The following is a 15616-nucleotide window of genomic DNA, read 5'->3' on the forward strand; positions in this document are numbered from 1 at the left end:
AACAATATAAATAAATCAAAATGGCAGGAATTCACAAACATCTCCCTATAATAACACTGAATGTAAATGGTCTCATCTCTCCAATTAAAAAACAGATGGCAGAATAGATTAAAAACAAGACACAACTATATGTTGTTTAAAAGAAATACACCTTATGGGAAAAATCAGCCACAGGATGAAGGTGAAAGGATGGAAAATGATATACCATGCAAATGGAGCCTCAAAACAAGCAGAAGTAGCTACTTCCATAACTGACAAAGCAGACTTCAAACCAAAATTAATCAGAAAATAAAAAGAAGGCCACTTAATACTGGCCAAGGGAATAATACAACAAGAAGATATAACAATAATAAATATTTATGTTCCAAATATGGGTGCAACTAATTACATAAAAGAGACAGTACTCAAATTGAAGTGTCAGAACCCAGGACAATAATACTAAGTGATTTTAATACATCTCTCTCACCATTATACAGTTAATCTAGACATAAACTCAGTAAACACTCTTTGGGCATGAAAAATATTATAAGTTAAATGTATTTAAGAGACATCTATAGAATATTTCATCCAACAGCTGAGTACACCTTCTTCTCAGCTGTTCATGGAAGAAATAGACCAAAATTTAGGCTACAAGGCAAAAATTATGTCAAAAATTATATCAAAAAATTTTTATATAATTCCTTGCATCTTATCAAATTATAATGGAATGAAATTAAAAATAAATATCAGAAAATGTACAGAAATTATATAAACATATGGAAATTGAACAATATACTTTTGAATGATGAATGGGGTAACAGAAGAAATCAGGGGAGAAATTTAAAAATTCTTAGACTCAAATGAGAATTGTGATACTGGGACACTAGAAAGTTCATTCTAAGAGGAAAGTTTGTGAGTGCCTACATGAGAAAACTGGAAATATCCCAAATAAAACCAAATCAATGATGCATCTCGAGGCCCTTGCAAAGGGAAAACAAACCAGTCCCAAAGTCAGTAGAAAGCAGGAAATAGTTAAGATCAGAGCCAAAAATCAATGAAATTGAGAACAAATATTCAATACCAAGGAACAATGAAATGAAGGATTAGTTCTTTGAAAAAATAAATAAGATTGATAAGCTGTTAGCTAAACTAACCAAAAGAAAGAGAGAGAAAACCTAAATTCATAAAATTAGAGGTGAAAAATGAGAAATCACCACAGACATCACAGAATCCATTGGATCATTAGGAACTATTTTGAAAATTTATACTTTAATAAATTGGAAAGCCTAGAAGAAGTGGACACACTTCTAGTCACATACAACCTACCAAAATTGAACCAAGAGTACACAGATAATCTGAAGAGACAAGTAACTGATAATGAGATAGCACCAGTAATTTTTAAAAACCTTCCAACACAGAAAAGCCCAGAACCAGATTGATGGATTCTCAGCTGAATTCCACCAGACTTTTAAAGAAAAATTAATGTTAATGCTCCTCAAATTATTCCATGAAATAGAAAGGGATGGAACCCTTCAAAATTCACTCTATGAAGCAAGTATCACACTCATACCAAAAAACAGATAAAGACACATCAGGGAAAGTTAACATCCCTGATGAACTTAGATACAAAAATCTTTAATAAAATATTAACAAATTGCATTCAACAACATATCAAGAAGATTATACATCATGACCAAGCTGGTTTTATCCCAGAGATGCAAGAATGGTTTTGTTGTTGTTGTTGTTGTTGAACTCGGGCACTCAACCACTGAGTCACATCCCCAGCCCTATTTTGTATTTTATTTAGAGACAGGGTCTCACTGAGTTGCTTAGTGCCTCACTGTACCTGAGGCTGCCTTTGAATTCGAGATCCTCCTGTCTCAGCCTCCTGAGCCACTGGGCATGCATCACCACACCCATCAGAAGGATGTCTGACATACATAAAACACAATAAATGTAATCCATCACATAAATAGAATTAAGTACAAAAATTAATTAGTAATCTTAATAGATGCAGAGAAAGCCTTTGACAAAATTCAGCAACCATCCATGATAAAAAATACTGAAGAAACTAGGGATAGAAGTATCCTAAAGGCTATATGCAAAAATCCCAAAGCCAATCTCATAGTAATTGGGGGGAAATTGAAAGCATTTTTTAAAAATCTGGAACAAGACAAGGATGTCCACTCTCACCACTCCTATTCAGAATGGAGAGAGCAATTCTAACCAGATCAATTAGGCAAGAAAAGGAAATAAAAATGATAAAAATAGGAAATGAAGAAGTGAAATTATCACTGTTCGTATTTCCTATACTTAGAAAAATCAAAAAAACTCCACCAAAAGACTGCTAGAGCTAATAAATTCAGCAAGGCAGAAGGTTACAAAATCAACAAAAATCAATAGCTTTCCTATACACCAACAATGGATCTTCTGAGACAGAAATCAGGAAAACAATCCCATTCACAATTGGTGGAATTGTAAATTAGTACAACTACTATGGAAATCAATATGGAGATTCCTCAAAAAACTAGGCATGGAACCACCATATGACCCAGTTATACGACTCTGCAGTATTTATCCTGAAGAATTAAAGTCATCATACTATAGTGAAATGTGCAAATAAAAACAATTTTTTTAAAAAACATGCAAAACAGTAAGCATTCCATAAAACAACATATCTACATGAACAATAAGCATTTGAAAATGTACTAAAAAGAATTACACATCAGGAAAATGCAAAATAAAATTTCAATGAGATACTATTATACTTCCACCAAAATGGTTAAAATTAAAAAAAAAAAAAAACTGACAATATCAAAGGTTGAGAATATAGTAATTGAAACTCTCACTGCTGATAGCATGGAATTCAGGATCCCCATTTTGGAAACTGGCCATTTCTACTAAAGCTACTCCAGGACCCAACAATTATACTCCTAGGTGTATACCAAGAGAAATGAAGCAAAGCCAATAAAATGGAACTAGGATTTCAGATGGTCCTACCACATCTAGGCAACATGAAAGTCGACGAGTCAGACGAGGGTCATCTCTCCACAGCTATCACTCACCACCTTTTACCTGATGTCTCCGAGCTTAGTTTTTCCTATTTTACAATGTGTAATTGGTTTTGTAAGCCAGCTCAAAGTTTCAGAATGACTCTGGGTATAAGCAAGTATGAAAACCTACATGAGAAAGATGACAAAGGAAGGGACAGACAGACTTCTCTGCTGGCTTGCTGTCTCCACCTACTGCTCTCTGTTCCCACTACCATCTTGGCTGCTGAGCCTGATCAGGGATGACTCACCACTGGGGAAACATCTGTGCTTTTCTAGGCTCAGACTAGAACCCCAACAGGGCTACCAGGGCTCAGAACAGCAATTCTACATAGACTCTCCCAGGAAATAGAAAAAGGAAGTGAAAGAATTCAAGATATTAAAAACTAGGTCTCAAATATTTTTTGATCTTCTTTATCAATCTTCAAAGTTTTCAACTTCCAAGTTTTTCCACTCCTGTGGGAACGTGGTAGCTGGAGATAGAAAAGGACTTACAGAGTCAGAGCCTGGATGCAGGGGATGCAGAGGAAGAGGAGGTCAGTGCCAAGAAGTCTACAGAAAACGTGGGACCATGTGTTTGTACAAAAGAAAGAAGGCCTAAAAGTCTATCTGGACCAAATGGATCAAAGTCATATCTAGGTGAAGCAGCATAGTTTACACTGGAAAGAACCAAGTCTCTATTTTGTCAATTCCCCTTGCAGAGATCGCAAGGGGAGGGGAAGGGAAGCCAGAAACACGTTTCTCTCAGGCCTGTGGGTTGGCCAGGTACATTGTGACCCTGACAAGACAAGTTAGACCCGAGTCCTTTGAGACAAGGCTGGAGGAAGCCGAAATGCTTACATTAAATAGTGGAAAGAATGTCCTTAGAAATTCTGGAGAGCAGGAGAGAAAAAAGAAAGAAATGTCCAGGCAACTGAGGTCAAAAGCAGAACCAATTTGGTAAAAACAGTGAGCCTATTCAAGGTAATATGGGCTTTTGAAACATGCCCCCACGATCCTTTGACACTCCGCCCATGAACCCAGTGGTGAGGTTTATGTCCCCTTTCCTGGAATCTGGGGTCTGTGTCTGCTTGCCCCACAGGATACGATAGAAGTGATGTGCTAAACTTGCAGGCCAGGGCTTAGGACAGCCCAGCAGTGGCCACCCACCTGGTGCACCATATTTGAAAGACCCTCCAGCCAGTCAAGCTACCAGGAGATATTCACAGAGAGAACAAACAGCCTCTTCACTGAGCCCTACCCACATCACAGACACACAGAAAAATTCACAGTTTTTGTGGTTTTAAAACACTACATTTTGGAGTGGATTTTTTTTCCCCCACAGTAGTATAACTAGAGCAGATTTTGAAGTAGGATACTGTCATAACAAAAATATAAAACACATGACCTTGGCTTTGGGGTTGAGAAATGGGTGAACACCTAAAAGTGCAGTCGCTGGGGCTTATGGGAAAGTGAAAAAATTATTGATGTGAACAGGGGCCCTTGTTACCTTGTGGTGGAAAGTTTTGTGAAACTCTTGCCTTCAGTAATATAGAAACAGGAAATTTAGGTAGCAATGATTGAGTTAGGGAGATTTCAAGGCGGAGAGTAGAGACGGTCACAAAGTATTCTTATTCCACAGACCAGTGGGCTGAGAACCAAGGCCATCTCCATCCCAAGGGGCCAGGTGGACTCACGGACACCCCGCTGCATTTACACCTGCACACAATGTCCAGTCACACTTACTCTTAAGGATTGAAGGTAACTCTTTTAAATACTGAAAATAGAAGAGTGTAAAGTTAAAGATCAGTTGGAGCTAAGACAGAATGGGAGTGGGGACATGAAATGAAGCCTAGGAGACCTAGGTAGACCCATGGGTCAGAGACAGGGAGGCAATGGGGACACAGTGTGTGGACGCCAGAGCCTGAGGTGAGGGTGGAAGGGTGAGGGGCCGGGGCCAGCATTAGGCAGGGCTCTCTGGCAGTATTTCCCAAATGATGTTCCACCGAATCCAACTTCTTCAGATTGCTAAGAGGTACCCCAGGAGATAAGGGCTCCCTATCCACAAGTGCATGGCGCTCCCCACCCCCTCGTCATTTCTGTGTCATAAAGTTCAAGCTGAGGCAGGGTCTGTCCCCTCCAAGCAGGTCTGCCTCTCTTGGGCTCTGCCTTCTCTGCTCCCAGCCATCTCGGGACAAGTGAACCTCACCAGACCTACCCCTGAGCAGCTTCCCCTCCTGCTACTCCCTCCCCTCCTTTCCCATCCCCCATCTTCCTTCTGCTCTTCCTCTTTTCCCTCCTCCCCCATCCTCTTCCTTTTCCTCCTGTCCCTCTTCTTCCTCCTCCACGCCAGTGGCCAGACCCAGGTCCAACCCCAGCCTTGGTCTAGACCACTTCTGAGCAAGACAACAGCCCACGTGGATCCAGAAGACTTCTCTGACTCCTTCAGCAAGAGCAAGACTTCAGAGTTCCTCAGGTGGCTGGTGGCAGGAGTAGGACTCACATGGTTCAGGAAAAAGCCCCTTTGATCCTAGACCACTTGATTCCAGTCCAGTAACAGAAAGTTCTGCATTACAGTATCCTACACTGGCTGCTAATAAAACACCGGAATTGAGTTCTCGTCTCTGAAAGTCCTTTTATAATCCTTCCAATTTACTCAAGAACTTTAAGCGAGAAGAGATGTTCATGATCAGAGTAGGTTTGGTCCTCCTAGGCCCTCCTTCCTAACATCAGCCAGGGCCACACTGAGCTCACCACAGTTCCTGACTCCCAAGAGCACCTTTGCCCCGTCCCAGGCCGCCAGACCAGTGAGAGCTTGCTCATCTGCTCCGCCTTCCCCAGATGACAGCCAGGCCTAGGCCAATGTGAACAGAAGTCTGGGTGCAGCTCCAAACTTTCTAATCACCTGGTGGACTTTCCCCCCCACCCTGGTGGGTGTGCCGTGACCTGTCACTTGAAGTTAGCGGGTGGTCTAGAGAGAGTTCTAGCTACAGCCACTAGATAGGAACCTGATCACCCAGCTGAGAGGGCAGATGTACAGAGGAGGGGATACACAGGGCAGGACCCCTGCAGGAGTGAAGGCCCATGGTCAGTGCCAGTCACAGCCTGAGGAATGAGAGGTTCACACAGACCCAGATTCAGCTCATCCACACCTCACTCTGAAAGGGCAGCTGCAGGTCAAATACAGGGGTCAGGCCCTCTGGATGGGGACCTAGACACCATAATTGGTGAAGGTGGGTTACTGGGTTTCTCAGGCGCTGGAGAACGAAAGGGATTTTCTATCACAGCCTTGTTTTTGCTACTTGATTCTGCTTCTCTCTTGAGCTCCAAGCGGGGCCCACAGCTGCCAGCGCAGTGGAGACCTCGAGCATTGGTTCTCAGACTTGAGAGAGCTTAGGAAGTGCCAGGGCTGCTCAGGGCAAGAGCAGTTCCAGGTCCTGCCCATGGACACGGTCTGAGGCCCAAGCTCTCACAAGCACCTCTCCTGAGGCCAGAGCAGCGTCAGCAGACCCCTCCCTGAGAAAAAGTCCCTTCCTTTGACTGTCAGGCTGAGAGATGTTCCAAACCCCACCGTCTCAACTTCTGCTTGTCCTTCCTTGCTTTGGAACTCCTGCAAGGCTCAAGAACTGTGGCAGCGTCTTGTGGGTAGAGCTTATTTCAGCTCCCATCTTCCTTTCCCTCCCTTTGGAAGAGGCTGACTATGGTGATAAATTGCAGGAAACTGGTTGTTGTTCCAGACCCAACCATGTCCTGGATTTATCAGTGACTAGATAAAAAGCAACAAGGATCCTTACTCTCGAGTGGATAAATCAGACCCTTGGTTAAGGTTGAGCAGAGTGAACACAAACCTAAGTGCTGAGATTAAAAGGCCTACGTAAAGAGCACTCGGCTCAAACAGAGAAGGCTTTCTGAGTGACTCCAAATCCCCTGGGCCGCAGCCCAGTCCGGGCTAGTCGTGGTAAGCTCGCGGCCCTTCCAGCCTCAGGTTCCTGGGTGGTCACTAGGCCAGTCTGCACGACGAGTTGCTACTGCAGGTGTTCCTGGCGTTTCTTTGTGGACTGGGTCACGCTTCCTCTTCCTGTGACCCCACACAGGTCAACATGTCACCGGTTGCTCCTGGCAGCCATCTCATGACCACGAGGGGAACCCACAGCCTTAGGATGAAGTTGATGTGATGGCATCAGAGCAGAAAGACAGAAAGAACCCAGGGGCCTGAAGACATCACTGACCAACCAACCCCGGAACCTCTGCCCTCCTACTAGGTTTCCACCAGGAAAGGTAATATATATCTCATTACTTAGGCCACTTGAATCTAAGTATTTGTTAACTTGTAGCTAAATGTCTTCAGGCCAGGTGCAGCGACACACACCTGTAATCCCAGCTACTTGGGAGGCTGAGGCAGGAAAATCACAAGTTCAAGACCAACCCAGGCAACTTAGCAAGACCCTGTTTCACAAAAGAAGAAGGACTGGGGATGTAGCTCAGTGGCAAAGTGACCCCAATACTAAAAAAACAAAAAACAAAAAACAAAAAAAAACTCTCAGAATTCAGTATGGGAACAGAAAAGTCTTTGGAAGAAATTTTAAAAATAAGACAAAAAGATAATCAGTTTAAGAACTAGATTTTGAAAGATGTTGAATTATCTCTTTGCAGATGACATGATCTATACAGAAAATCCTAAGGACCCCACCAAAAAAAAAAAAAAAAAAAAAAAACTATTAGAATTAATCAATGCATTCAGTAAAATCATAGGATGCAAAATCAATATACAAAAATCAGTTGCATTTCTATATACTAAACAACAAACTATCTGAAAAAGTGAGAAAACACTCCCATTTCCAATAGAATAAATAAATAAAATAGAAATGAATTTAACCAAAAAGGTAAAACATCTGTACAATTAAAACTATAATACATTGATGAAAGAAATTGTAGAAGACACAAATAAATGGAAAGATAACTTGTTTACATGGATTGGAAGAATTAATATTGTTAAAAATGCCCTTACTACCCATAGTAATCTAAGGTTCAGTGCTATCCCTATCAAAATTCCAATGATATTTTTCACAGAACACAAAGAAATCCTAAAATTTATATGAAACCACAGAAGACCCCAAATAACTAAAGCAATCTTGAGAAAGAACAATTCTGGAGGCATCACACCTTCTGACTTCAAATTATATTACAAAGTTACAGTAATCAAAAGGGTATGATGCATGCATATAGATACAGACAGACCAATGGACCACAATAGAAAGTCGCAGAAATAAACATACAGTCAACTAAGTTTCAATAAAGGCATCAAGAATACACAGTGAGGAAAGGATGGAGATAAAGGGTGTGGAGAAAACTGGGTATTCACATGCAAGGAATGAAACTGGACCCTCATCTTACACCCCTTGCACTACACACAGAAATCAGTTCAAAGGAATCAAAAGACTTTAATGTGACTACAAATCTTCTAGAAGAAAACACAGGAGAAATAAATGTTCCATACCATGGGTGTTGGCAGTGATTTTTCAGATATGCAATCAAAAGCACAAGCAATCAGAGAAAAAAATGGACAAGTGGGATTCCATCAAACAAAGAAGCTTCTGCACAGCAAAGGAAGGGCTCAACTGACAACTTGAGGAATGAAGAAAATATTTGGAGGCCACATAGCTCCTACAGCACGGAGACCCAAAATACACAAGGGACCGTGCAAGTCTGCTGTAGGGGAAAAGTCAAGAGTGAAAAGAGAACATTTGAAAATCATATATCTGATAAGAGGTTAATATCCAGAAATAAAAAGAACTCCTACAACTCAAGTAATAATAATAATAACTATCTAATTAAAAATGGGCAAAGAACTTGAAAAGACATTTCTGCAAGGAAAGTACGCAAACGGTCAATAAGCATATAAAAATGCTCAGTGCTGTTAGTTATTAGGGAAATGAAAATCAAAACTCAGTGAGATATCACTTCACACCTGGATGGCTAAAATTTTTAAAAATAGAAACCAAATGACACATGTTAACTTAATTTTGGATGCACACAAATCCTTAATGTGAATGAAGTCTAATTAAGCTACGTTTTCTTTCCTCCGTGCTTTTGCTATCATTTCCAAGACTTTCCTCCATGTTCTCCTCTATGAGTTTTGTATTTTGGCTTTTAAGTTTAAGTCTCTAGTTGATTTTGAGTTCTTTTTTATATGTGGCATTAGGTAAGGGGTCAATTTTATTTTTTAAGTGTGAATATCCAGTTTTACCAGCACCATTTGTTGAAAAGACTCTTCTGTCTCCCATTAAATGGTCTTAGGATCCCTGTTGAAAATCGATCAACCATATATATAAGAATTTAGTTCTGGCTCTCTATTCCACATCTTTGGTCCACATGTTAGTCTTTATAAACCATACTGTTTTAATGACTGTAGTCTTAGAGTAAGTTTTGAAGTTGGAAAGCGTGAGACCTCCAATATCATTCTTCTTTTTCAAGATTGTTCTGACTCTCAGGAACCTTTGGGATTCCATATGAATCTGAGGATCAGCTTTTCCATTTCCTGTGAAAAAGGCTATTGAAATTTTGATAGGGAATGTACATGTATGATTACACAAATGGTGTGAATCTACATCGCGTACAACCATAGAAATGAAAAGTTGTACCCCATTTGCGTACAATGAATCAAAATGCAGTCTGTAAAAATAAAGATAAATAAAATGTTAAAAAAGAATACAAATAACAATAAATGCTGGTGAGGCTGTGGGGGAAAAGTTACAGTCATGCATTGTTGGTAGGACTGCAAATTACTACAGCCACTCTAGAAAGCAGTATGGAAATTCCTCAAAAATTAGGAATGAAACCACTATATGACCCAGTTATACTACTCCTTGGTATATATCCAAAAGATCTAAAATCAGCATACCGTAGGGATATAGCCACCTCAATGATTATGGTAGCACAGTTCACAAGAGCCAAGTTATGGAACTAATTAGGTGTCCTTCGGCAGATGAATGGATAGAGAAAATGTGAGATATATACACAGTCGCCTTTTACTCAGCCAGAAAGAAAATGAACTTATGTCTTTTGCTGATAAACTCATGGAACTGAAGAACATCATGCTAAGTAAAGTAAACAGGACTCAGTAGCTCAAGGGTGAAATACTTTGTATCATATGCAGCAGCTAGGGTCAAATAAGGGAAAAAAGAGAAATAAAGGGCAGCGGGGGGAATTATTCCATGAAAATAGAATAGAGATCAGTGGAGTGGACGCAGGGGATTGAGTGGGCAGGAGGAGGGATGGGGAAATATCTGACCATATATATGTGAATATACCATAGTGAATTTCACCTTTATGTATGTCCATAATGCACTAATTAAAACAAACTCTAAATAAATAGAAGAAAGTAGAGGAAAGGAAAGAGGAGGAAGGAGGGGAGGGAATGGGACTAATCTGGAGCAAATTATATCCCATACTTGCATAGTTATGTCAAAAGGAATCCCAATATTATGTATAACTAAATAAACTAATAAAAATTTAAAATTAAAGAAAATTTTTGATAGAAATTATGTTGAATCTGTTTATCACTTTGTATAGTATTGACATCTTTACAATTTTAAGTCTTCCTATCCATGAATACGAGCTACCTTTTCATTTTTAGATCCTCCTTAATTTCCTTCAGCAATGTTCTCAGTTTTGTTTTGTTTTTATTTTTTGTTTGTTTGTTTATTTCTCAGTTTTGAGCATACAAGTCCTCCACAAAATGACCTAGCAATTCTACCCCTTGGTGTACATCCACAGGAACGAAAACAATGTCTCAAACAAATATGGCAAGCCAATATTTATAGCAGCACTCAATGGCGAATGCAATGGCACATTATTCAGCCATGAAAGGGAATAAAATTTTGACACGTACTATGACATGGATGGATCTTGAAAACATCAGGCAAAATGCAATAAGCCAGACATAAGACATAAGACAAATGGATAATTCCCCTGACATGAGCTACCTGAACAGCAGACTCACAGAAACAGAAAGCCAGGAAGACAGTACCAGAGGACCACAGCAGGGAGCCCCGAACGCTGTTGTTTGTTTAATGGGTTGAGGACTTATATTGGGAATGATGAAAGCAGTTTTGGAAATATAGTGACAATAGTCACACACATTGAAAAGTATTTTATGTCACCGGATTGTACTTTTACAAATGGTTAGATGATAAAATAAGGATAAAATATCATTTTAATGAAAAAAACGATATTGTGTCTGTTTTGCCACAATTAATAATGATAATCATAAGAGGAGGGCACTCGTTATTTGAATTTGTGGCTTCACATTAATTATTCCAACTAGGCCATCACGTGGCGCTCTCCGGAGAGCGGGTACGGGACAATAAAACGGGGCACAACCCAACAGAAAAGCAGATGGGGTAGGGACAAATTCTCAGCCTCATGAGAGCGAGAGCTTGTAGCCAACGAATGGTCACAATCACCAGAAACTTCTCCGAGCCACAGCTGAGCTTCCTACTCCATCTGCAAAGCAGCAGCGGCCCAGACCGCTGGGGCCGGCCTCCAGCCAGCCTTGCCCGGCCTCCCCGCCCGCCTCCCTTCGGCCACGCCGGGCGCCTGTGTGCAGTTGTGAAACTTGGGCTCTGACACTTAACGATCCAACAGAAACCAAAACCAGGGAGGGACCAGGAAATCGCTGGCTCTGCTCCTCGCTCTTCCCCAAAGGGAAGGGATTCCGGGATGTGGGTCCCTTTCCGGGACGCTGGGGGAGCCCCTGAGCCTCGCTGCCGGACTGCTGCAGTCCAGGGGCGGGGAGGCTCCGGGGCTCGCCCGGCTCCTGCGCAGCGCGGTTACGGGAAGCCCTGCCCGAGGCGGCCTCCTCCCCGCCCAGCCCCACCGCCTGCGGCCTGACTGGCCCGGAGGCGCCTCTGAAGCCCCGCAGCACCGAAAGGGGCAGCGCCCTGCCCCACCCAGCTGGCAAACAGCCGCCCCTGAACCCGCGAAGTCCGGGAAATGCAGCCCCCAAACACGCCGCTTTGGTGCACTGACCACTGGGAGCTGCAGACCCTCGCAAAACAGCGACTGCGGGAGAGGCTGACTCTAACCTCCCCTCCTCTGCCTGAAAAGACAGATCCTCCAAAATAAGTCACTTGCCTCAGGGAGGTTCGTCCCCCAGGCAAGATTAACTCGCATCCCAGGCGAGACTAGAAGTCGACGGGCACTCAGATGAACTTTGTCACAAATTGTCATTTCTTCTTCTAAGGACCCATTCGTCTCTTCCCGCTCCTCTAAGAAGGTATACAAGCTCCTCCCACCGGCATGGGATAATTACTTTTTCTTTCCTATTTGCCCCCTTGCAGGTAATAAATGTGTACACTTTGTTGTTTGGTAGTGGGGATTGAACCCAGGGATGCTTTACCACCTTGTTACTCACCCCTTTTTATTTTTTATTTTGAGACAGGGTCTCACTAAATTGCCGAGACTGGCCTCGAACTTGCGATCCTCCTGCCTCAGCCTCCCCAGTGGCTGGCATTGCAGAAGTACACCACTGTGCCAAGCTAAATGTGTGCCCCTTTTAAAGCTTGTGTTCATCTGCTGGCTGTCCGTTTGCTTCAGACTCAGTAATACGACCCTCAGAGGGTAGAGGGAGTCTGCCCTGCCCTACAGCATGCCAGGTTCTCCCTCCACCCTCTGCTGCCCCGATACCCTCCCAGAACCTTCCCCAGGAGCAACCTGATGTCAGGGGATCCTCCTGAATCCATCTCCAGCCTTCAGCAGGGCGGCAGTTCTGCTCAGGAGAAGGACACAGAGCAGAGTGAAAGTAAGGACCTCAAGGGATGAATTTTTGAATTGTTCTAATGTTAGTAAGTGAAACCTTGGTTGAAATTTGCATTGTACCATATCGTTCTCTCCTCCGCCCCGAATTTCAGTACCCCTTTCCTTTCTCCGGATCGCCAGAAAGTCTACAGTACCCTCTGGTGGCAGCAACGTGTTACTGCACAGTTTCCTTTAGAAGTACGGGTTGAATATCCCTTATCTGAAATATTTGGAAACAGAAGTGTTTCTGATATGATTTTTAAAAGATTTTAAAATATCTGTATGTGCATAATGAGAGATCCTGGGGAGGAATCCAAGCCTAAACATTAAATTCATTCATGTTTCATGTATCCCTCGTACACAGGGTCTGAAGGTAATTTCACACAGGATTTTTCTGTGTCAGTTTTGACCAGACCCAAGGCTTGAGATCAGAGTGGAACTTTCTACTTGAGGTTTCATGTCAACTGCTCAAAAGTTCCGAATTTTGGAGTTTTTTTGGATTTTGGATTTTAAGATTAAGGACGCTCCAACTGTGTCTAGTAACCCCTCCTCCCATAATTCATCCTGTTGTCCATCCTGGAAAAAAGAACTCTTTCCACCAACCTTTAACCAAACACTGCAGAATCAATGTTATAAGTGCCATTATTCCCCCCTAAATAAGGGTGGAATAACCAGGAATAGGTGCATGAGATGTGCCCATACATGGGTATATAGTCTGGGCAGAGACTGTTCAGATGGTGAGGGAGCTGGTATGTTTATACCGGTCAAGGAAAATGAGTTTTCCATTTTCTAAGGTCTCTGAGGCCTTGCTTAAGTTTGGGGGTCCCCAGGCCAATGTGTCCCTGCCCACTCTGGATTCTCCGCGTAGACTGCAGTGCCCTGAAGTGAGTCTCCCCAGAGCACCTCAGACGCAGCAGGCCCACGGCAGGACCCAGGTGCTGGGACTGCAGAGCGGTGAGGGACACGGCGCCTCCAGGGAGCGCACAGCTGTTGGGGCCTGGTTTTGCCGAGGGCATCTCAGTGGTGACTTGACTACAGGGAAGCCTGGGGTTACGGGGTGAGCGGACCGTTACCTTCCAGGTGGAGAAGCGGGCTCTTGAGAGCAGGTGTTGTGCAGGAGGGCGCGCCCCCTTCGGCATCCTAACCAATCGGTGAAGAGCGTCTGACAGCTCTGGAGGCTCTGAGTGCTGACCTGGAGCTTTTCCTGTGAAATGTGCACTTTGCATCGGATTCAAAGGCTTCCTGCACTCACGAGGGGCCCGCCTACGGAATGAGGGTGTCTTCTCAGGCCGATGGCCATAACCGACGTGGCGCGAGGCTCTGGCCCCAGGAAATAGAGTCTAACCAGAGCATCGGCCAGGTCCAGCCAAGCATCTGGGTTGGGCTGGGCAGTGCCCGGGACTTGCTCCAGTTTCCCCTGCCTTGTGAGGAGGACAGCGGCCCCCAAAACAAGAGCGCTTCAAGCCACAGTCCCCAGAAGTTAAGATCCCAATAACAAAACAAAAATCTTAGCATCTTTCTCCCCAGCATGGACACGGGACTTCACAAATTCTACATGTTTTACTGACAAATATTTGCTGTGATCCTCTCAAATGTTTGTCATAATTTGCCAGAATTAAGGACAGGTGTAGAAATAGGGGATCGGGTCAATTCGAGGAAATGAAGCCATGAAGCCATCTTCCTCTGGAAGTTGGACACTGCCCCTGGAAGAATGGAATGTCAAGGATCTCTGGAGCCAATTGATTACCAAATTTAGCTGCCTTCATCAAGGACTGCAAGCATGGAGCTGCTAATTAATGCCCCTGGGCCCTTACCTGCCTGAATCACCTTGGCCCTGCCCATGGCTTCTCACTTAATGCAAAACCAGGCCTAGTCAGTAGGCAGGAAGGAGAGATAAGGGGGGAGAGAACAGGAGAACAAAAGAGACCTTAACCTATAAAAGATGTAGGGTGTGCTCACTTCTTGGTACTTTAGAACATCAGCCATGGCCCCCTTCTTCCTGCCAGGAGAGGTCTGTATTATTACCTTTAAATAAAACCTGCTTAATCTGCTTGCCTTGGCGTGCTTCTCTAGTGTTCAATCTTCAACATTAGAAGGAGCAGAGCTCATCACCGGTGAACGGTGGTATCAATAGTTACTACATTGGCCTCTTCAAGGGATGTTAACTATGGACCACAATGTTCCACTTCTGTGAAACATCACCGGGTCTGTCTTCCTAACCTGCATGTCCTGAGACCCTTTCTGTCCAGCTGCCACAAAGCAATTCACAAAAGGTGAACTGGCTGTATTCATGCTGTAATCTTATTTCTGTGCATAATAGTAGCACAGAAAAATATCAAATAAATTTATTTCCATGTTTTTTTTCAACTCACTGATGAGGAAACCAAAAAGATACTAAAACCGGCTAAAAGAAGAATTTGAATAACTGATATTTGCATTGTCAGTCAAGTCAAGGAAGACTGAAGAGAATTTTCTAATATATGCAAAACTGGTTAATACCCTACTACACAATAAACTATCTGAAGTCATCTTTACTTCCAGACAGTAATCAATGGCATCTGTCACACTAATCAATTGTTTCTATTCCAATTTACTTGGATTGTTAGAGTCAAGAATCATTTACAAAGTTTTCAAACAAGAATCTTTATATTATCATCAGCTTTCTGCAAGCTAACCTGTACCTCTTAGACTTAGAAAATACCCTGGTGGCGGTGGGGGGCAGTCAATAAAATAGCAAGCATGCACTGAAGGAATACCTGATGAGATGCTAGGCAAGAGAATCTCAAGTTCAAGGCCAGCCTCAGCAACTT

General features: G+C 42.9%; 1 protein-coding gene across 2 annotated transcripts in view; it reads right to left on the reverse strand.

The window, feature by feature from the left end:
* Positions 1 to 12914, reverse strand: part of LOC124980453 (nuclear autoantigen Sp-100-like) — a 28957-nt gene extending 16043 nt beyond the window's left edge. Inside the window, exon 1 of one of the 2 annotated variants that reach the window (XR_007107804.1) lies at positions 12723 to 12914. Coding sequence is in view for 1 of the 2 variants with exons in the window: in XM_047546019.1 (XP_047401975.1) it covers positions 12723 to 12751 (29 nt within the window). In the remaining variant the exon portion in view is untranslated. The remainder of the gene's footprint in view (positions 1 to 12722) is intronic. The other variant, XM_047546019.1, reaches the window with a different exon arrangement.
* Between the last annotated feature and the right edge of the window lie 2702 nt (positions 12915 to 15616).

This window comes from Sciurus carolinensis, chromosome 3 (assembly GCF_902686445.1).
Source record: "Sciurus carolinensis chromosome 3, mSciCar1.2, whole genome shotgun sequence".
Taxonomy (NCBI): domain Eukaryota; kingdom Metazoa; phylum Chordata; class Mammalia; order Rodentia; family Sciuridae; genus Sciurus; species Sciurus carolinensis.